Raw genomic sequence first — 7,570 nt, forward strand, 5'->3', positions numbered from 1 at the left:
ACTAAAAATTCACACAAATCTCAACATATATAAGAATTTAACTCAAATATTTACAAATATCTAATTGAGCTCATTTTCTTAACCATTTGCAATTGTTGGACAAACCTAACGTCCTTTAGTTTAAAAATGGGGTTAATCAAATTTCTAAAGTAATTATTAACTCAATTTATTTATGTGCGATTGTCTAGATAAATGTAGCATTCTTTAGTTCATTTCTCAAAATATATTTCTATAACAAAAAAAGTAAATGTCTCTTTCTATCTGAATTGGTTTATACTGTTAATTAATTGTATGTGCAGATTTTAAGAGAAATAGAAATATGAACTCTAATTAAATTACCTACTAATGAAAAATAATGTATTATATATATATATATATATATATATATATATATATATATATATATATATATATATATATATATATATATATATATATATAGCAGTAATTTAATTACAGCAACTAGTTATTTTGTAATTAATTACACTAAATACTTTTTAAAGTATGTGTGAAATCTTAATTTACAATGTTTATTTTGCTAGGACACATTGTTTTTCTTTAGGTGAACATTTAGGGCCCTATCATACACCTGGCACAATTAGGTGCAAGACGTGTTTGGCGTGATGTGTTGCTATTTTCAGACCAGCAAAACAGTTATTTTCTAATTTTGCGTCACATTGTTTAAATAGCAAATCCTTTTGTGCCACTGTGTAGACTCATGGGTGTTTCGGTCCAAAATTTCGGTGTATTAAGATGCGTTGCTATTTTGAGAAACTGAAATAGACTATGCAATTGACCAGCTGAAAGCAGGTCTAAAGTCCAGCGCAGAGCGCGTTAGTTATGCGATTTAAATGCTTACATATTGCTTAATACACACAGGATGTACAGCAATACACAAATGTATTTACATATGAAAAAGAATTAGATGAATAAAATATTACAAAAGTTACTATTTTCTACATAAATATAAAAACCACATCCCCATGCATTCTTCACCTCAGAGAGCTTTTTTTCAGTTTATTCATGACAACTTGATTTTGTATAATGCTATTATTATTATTAGCAGTAATATTATTATATGCATATTTATATTTGTTTTAATAAAAACAAGCTTAGATTTGTCCACCTGTCAGGTTTTGGACCATATGGGGTATAATATATGTGTGTTTGGATAAAACATAAAATAAAAACAAATCTGTTTTGAAACAAATCTTTGCGCTTAACAAATGAAATTAATTATGTCTTCAGTGGAATGCGTACAACACCGTTTTCTTATCCACGAAAGTAAAGGAGTAAAGTAAAGTGAAAGAGAAAGTAAAGAGGCTGATTTTAGGAGTGAAGTGTTCAGTTTTTCCACTTACAAAGTTTGCCATGTAAATAGCAAATGCACCATTGTGTGATGCAACTGACTCTTAAAGGGAATGAGAGATGAGGCTCTGATTGGTTTAATGCACGTTATTGTAAAAACACACCCATAAATCATTAAGAAAAAAGCACAACCCTGTTAGACCATGCACTGCAGAGTGATTCGTGTTTTTTAGGTCTTTAAATAACAAAAGCGGATTCCTTCACGCCCTTAATGCTTTTGCACCATTCACTTTGTGCCTAGATTAATAAAATAGAGCCCATAATCTATGCAAGTTAATCCACTAACCGTTTCGAGGGCCAGTGCTTATTTGATGATGTCAGTTTGATGACATCCACAATATTTTTAACCGTGGCTCTGTTACAGTTTGCTATGAAAGAATGAACAAAGCCCCACCCTCAAAATTATCAACAGTTTTATTTGTAAGTACACCAACATAATGAAATAAACATCTTGTTCACATGGTCTTTAGAAAGCAAACACATTTTATTGTGGAAGTTCTTTCTACAATGCCTTCATATTACTGACTGTTGTTAGTAAAGAAAGCGTCTTGAAGAGGGTGGAGCATATCAGATACTAATGAGCATTTGATTGGTCAGGATTTGATGGAAAACTGAAGTTTGAGGTGACGTGAAAGTTACTAGCTTATTGATATCCTAAAAAGTATTAATACTGATATTGGTTTCAATCAAAACTACTCCAGTCCTGTATACTGCTTTGGGGTGGCAACTGGGATGGTGAAACTCATCAACCCGTGCCACCTTTGTCAGTCTAAATGAGTCAGCACTTTCCTATAATCTGATGGTTTTATTTAGAGAGGCGGTTGGCTTGGCCGATAGTAGTAAAGTCACGCTGGTTATTGTGAATTATGAACCCCTTTCTGTGACTCGCACACAGCCATTTGTATTCATAATTTGCATTCATTCATCACACCTTAAACTTTGTGGGCTGTGTAAGTACTTCTAGGTGTGTGTGTGAGTGTATGAGCCTGGAGACTTGTTTTATAAAGATTTATTATCTGTGTGTAAAAGGAGGTGAAGGGAAGATTGGGGTAAAAGTCATCAGGACACTAAAAGAAGATAATCTTGTCGAGTTCAGACGTCATTTTTAATAGACTTCCAAGTGTGAAGTTTTAGCCATGAGGACTTACATTTAAAAACATTTTTTTTTATATTCTCATTTAGTTACAGCAAAATCCATGGAGTAATTTTTAAAAAGCTTTTCTAAATATTTCAAACAATTCAAACAAAACAGCAGGTTTCTCTGAAGCATCAGTGCACATATGTTTTGTTTTTCTGAAATCCTTTGACAAAAATCGTTTGATTAATAAGTGGTGAATAATATAATGGTTAAAAAAAAACGTATTTGACTCCATTTTGAAAATAAATATTTTCTCAGGGAATATAGGCAATATATTTTGGTGCATTTAAACAAAACAGATTTATTAACGAACATATTTATTAAAATAAAATTTTAGTCACCATGCATATATAGAAATAAAAAGATAGTACATTTAAAATCAAGCAAAATATTGGAAAACAAAAAATACAAACTACAAAATTTCAACAACATTTTATATACATTCTTGTTTTTCTTGATTTTTGCTCTTTACAAAAAAAAGAAAAAAAATATTTTGTTTTTTTTTGTAAAGAACAAAAAAAGAAAATGTATATATATATATATATATATATATATATATATATATATATATATATATATATATATATATATATATATATATATATATATAATTTTTTTATTTTATTTTTTTTCCCTAACGTATAAATTTGGGCTACTAAATTTATCTATTATTATAAGTTGCTTTGTTAGATAAGCTCCTGATTTGACTTCAGTATTGACTAAAGTAATGTATATGCATATGCACAAATATAATTTTGCATAGTTCCCTATAGAAAATATGAGTTTAAATGAGAGATTTGTGAGGGGTGTATTTATATATGCTGAACACTGTAAAAGTCTTTTTAAATCTCATTTAATTAAAATCTTTGCCAATAAAACAAAGGTTTTACCTATTTATGAGCAAGCACTTTTTATGTTTTTCATTTATTAAATATTAAAATATATAATTTAGTATGACTACTAAACATTTAAATAGTACAGGTCAACATCTGTAAGCTTATTAATTTTTATAATCATATGGAGAATGACAACGTTAATTCACCCATATTTTGACATTTTACAACAAAAGTTAATACAAAAATAAAAGTGGACACTACTTATACTGTATATGTAATAAAAAGCTTAAACAATGTAAAAAAAAAGCTAATAAATAAGTGTTCATGTAAAAAAACAAAGATGTTTCTTTAAATTCAGAAGAATTTGCCCTCTCCTGTGGTTTGTAATGTAATGGCAGCACAAATGTCTTGATACCTCAGGCTGTTGTTGTTGCCATCTACTCTGCAGATCTTTTGCACACCCTCATACTGAATGTAACCCCAAACCATGATTTTTCCTTTTTCCTGCTTGACTGATTTCTGTAAGAATCTTGGGTCTATGTAGGTTCCAATAGGTCTTCTGCAGTATTTGTGATGATTATTATGCAGTTCAACAGATGAATCATTAAAATGTACATTCTTTTTCAAATGGTCAAGTCAAGGTATTATTCGTTGCTCTTACAACTCGGATCAAGGACAGGTAGTCTGTCTGTCTGTCTGTCTGTCTGTCTGTCTGTCTGTCTGTCTGTCTGTCTTTCTGTCTGTCTTTCTGTCTGTCTGTCTTTCTGTCTGTCTGTCTGTCTGTCTGTCTGTCTGTCTGTCTGTCTGTCTGTCTGTCTGTCTGTCTGTCTGTCTGTCTATCTATCAAACATGTTTTTATTGAAGATGAAACAACTCTTCTATTAAGTGTTACATTAAACAATTCAAGTAGAACATATTTACAACCTCATATAAAACTAGAGTGCAGTGAAGATAACTGACGATCATTCTCATTCTTGACAAATTTTTACAAGACTTTTTCAAATCAGAGTTGAGCTCTGCTGTTTCCGGCCTACCCTGAAGTGCCAATCAAAACAGCGGAAAGTTTGCAGCAGCCACAGATTTAACTCAGGGGTTCATCTTACACGTCTTTTTTAAGGTAAAATAAATATGTGCGCACTTTCCAGTGCCTCTGAACCCGTGTGCGCACAGCTGAATCATTTATGAACGTGCAAGGTGAATCCCGGTTTTGGAGAAAACAGATACAAAGGAGCATCTGCGAGTCTCAGATCAGCTGAACTGAAGTGTTATAGATGCTCAAACAACAGCAAGTAAATGTATTACCTCAGCGACACTGTCACATTCATGCGCATACAATATGTGGCTCTGATGATATTTATGAGATGGGAAACTAAAAGGGAGGTATAGGCTGCTTCAGATCAAGCCGCTTTGATGTCGTGTCACGACTGTGAATCTGTGGTCTTTTACATCTGAGGCGCCAAGGAAAAGAAAATGAAAGTCCTCTCTCAGATAGATAGAAAACCGAGCGTTATCTTCTTTTTATGCTTATTTTACTGGAACAGAGGCACATTTTGGATAAAAATGATGGAATAATGGGAAGAGATTGTTTCAGAGTAGTTCGAAGTATCTTGTTTGATGTAAACAATCTTCATATTTCCCCCATATTAACCATATAAAAGTTAACACCACCAGCATAAATAAAGCCTACAATCTTTTAACCTGTTGGTCTGAGTGACAAGTAAATAGCTTGAAATATAATAAACAGTTAAAGTCAAAATAATTAACCCTCTTTATATATATATATATTAAATAATGTTTCATAGAGCAAGACTTTTTTCAAAGTACTTCCTATAGTAGTTTTTTCTTTTGTCAGGTAGTCTGTCTATCTATCCATCTACCCATCCACCTATCTTTCAAACCCCTGAAACAACAAGCATGTGTTTTTATAATGGCAAGTTTCAGAGCAGTTTGAAGTATCTTGTTTGATGCAAACAATCACGTGACTATAATTTCCCCCATATTAATAATATACAATCAAACAAGACGAGCATAAATAAAACCTACAATCATTTAACCTGCTGTTCTAAGTGGCAATTAAATAGCTAGAAATATAAAAAATACAATTAAAATCAAAATAATTAGCCCTCCTTTTCAAATATTTCCTGAATAATGTATAAGAGAGCAACAGATATTTCAAAGTATTTCCTATAATAATATTTTTTGTTTCGTCTGGAAAAGGTCTTATTTGTTTTATTTCAGCTAGAATAAACATTTAATTAATTTTTTATTATTAAAACCAGTTAAGATTAATATTATTATTCCCCTTATTATAAATCCCCCTTATTTTATCCCACCTATGATGAAAATCATCTTTTTTAAGCTGTTTGGACAGAACTGTGTGTACGTATAGTGTCCACAGTCATATTGGGGTGATGTAGAGCATCAAGTATCTTTTTTTTTTTTAAATTGCACTGATGCTCTGCACCATCTTGGATAGTAAAAAAGACTATAGAATACACAAGACATGTCACTCGTAAACTTTTGAATGGAGAATAGTGTAACTGTCAATATGGCAAATGAAGACCCGTCTTCTAGTGGAGGAGCCAATCAGCGATCGCTATAGAATGACAATTCTCCAGGAAAGAGGCTCGGACCATACATGAGTTTCTGCAGATTTTGCGTGATACGAGCATTTAGAAATTAAACTCATGAGATGGTTGTTGTTTAATTTTTTTGGGCATTTGTAATGTGAAATGTAATTATAAGCTTAGCAAGAGAATTTGATGTTTCCCCATTCAAACAGAATTCCTGGGCATACAGCCCGAGAGGCGTTACAAAGATGGGCGCTGAGTGAAATGACTTGCCTTAAGGAGACTTTGATTGTAATCTTATGCAAACTAATTATTTACATTAACGTTTAATAATTTTGCTGTTTTTTTTAAGCAAAGAAACTTACAAATGTGGACAATATAATTAATCAAAGCAACATGAAACAACAAAATGTAATACTATTGCACTTTCAGTTAGTTTAATGCAGTTTGGTTCATGGTATATAAAGCTTAAATGAAGAAAACGTATATGGGGAAAACATTACCGGAACCATCTCTGCTGAAAATGTGGACAGGCACTAATGCACTGTATCAGTAAATCACTTCATAACTGTACTCCTTTTTCTAAAACTGATGACAGGACAAATTGACTTCTTACATGCTTTTGTAGAAACTCTTCTGCGATGCTGCTTGCTTCATTATTAATTGACAAAGAGTTGTGTTTTGATCGTTTTTTTTTTTTTTTTTTGATCTGGCCTTTTTTCAGGTGTACATACCAGTCAACCCCCTATTTTTCTCCAATCTTCTGCCTCCCCATGGATTTGGCTTCAATCCATGCTATACTGTCGGAGATTTTTCCCTGTGGCCTTTTCAACATGGCAACTGGTAAGAATCCTGTTTCACACCACTTATGATAACACCTCCCATTGTTAGGAAAATTAACATTTGGCTCTAATGATCTTTGATTAACAAGCACCTCTTATTAAAATCTCCCAAACAACGATTACACAGGCACATGCATCACTAATATTTTCTGTTGGTTCTTTAATAGTCACACTTTGATTAGAAAAGTAAAAGGTCAACTTGCCAAATTTCACCTGGAGTGCAAAATGAGCATGCTTAACTAAAATATATGACATGCATCGTCTTGGGATATTAAAGGTGCCATAAAAGGCATTGATTGAATATGCTAAACGGCACCTATGATGCAAAATCCCTCACAGTATGCCTTTCCATGTACTGAATTAATTTTATTCAGCTATGCCTAGGAATATCCAAATTTTGGTTCAACAGCGCATTTAAGAGCTCACGAGGATCAGATTCAATAATATTCCCGTCACTGCTGAATGGAAACAGTAATTACATAGATTCAAGAGCAATGTCAGAAGCCCCTCAAATCTATCCACAAATCAGCGATTTAACAAGACATCTCTCAGTTTGAGCCTTTGTTTATCCACACTACACACCTCCAGTGTGGAATTAATGTTAATTTTCCTTCTTATCTTATACCCGCAGTGTCAATTTTCCAGACAATGTAAATCCATCAGCAGCGGGCAGACAGGGCTTCCCGTGCCCGGCAAACGGTAAGGTTGATTTGCTCTGTTCTTTGAGGGGAAAATTGTAGCGCGGTCCGCATCAGTGAGAAGGTGAGGTGAAGTGTGTTACATCAAATTTCACGGGTCATCTGTGTTTCACAATGA

At 32.7% G+C, this 7,570-nt stretch overlaps 1 protein-coding gene across 8 annotated transcripts in view; it reads left to right on the forward strand.

Moving 5' to 3' along the window:
- The window catches only part of c19h1orf94 (chromosome 19 C1orf94 homolog), a 40,888-nt gene that overhangs the window by 24,491 nt on the left and 8,827 nt on the right, over nt 1-7,570 (forward strand). For 5 of the 8 annotated variants that reach the window (XR_012395171.1, XR_012395172.1, XR_012395173.1 and 2 more), the window contains exons 5-6: nt 6,637-6,755; nt 7,386-7,453. Coding sequence is in view for 3 of the 8 variants with exons in the window: in XM_073931831.1 (XP_073787932.1) it covers nt 6,637-6,755; nt 7,386-7,453 (187 nt within the window). In the remaining 5 variants the exon portion in view is untranslated. Of the gene's footprint in view, nt 1-6,636; nt 6,756-7,385; nt 7,517-7,570 lie in introns of all 8 variants that reach the window. The other 3 variants (XR_012395169.1, XR_012395170.1, XM_073931833.1) reach the window with 1 other exon arrangement.

This window comes from Danio rerio, chromosome 19 (genome assembly GCF_049306965.1).
Source record: "Danio rerio strain Tuebingen ecotype United States chromosome 19, GRCz12tu, whole genome shotgun sequence".
Lineage (NCBI taxonomy): Eukaryota > Metazoa > Chordata > Actinopteri > Cypriniformes > Danionidae > Danio > Danio rerio.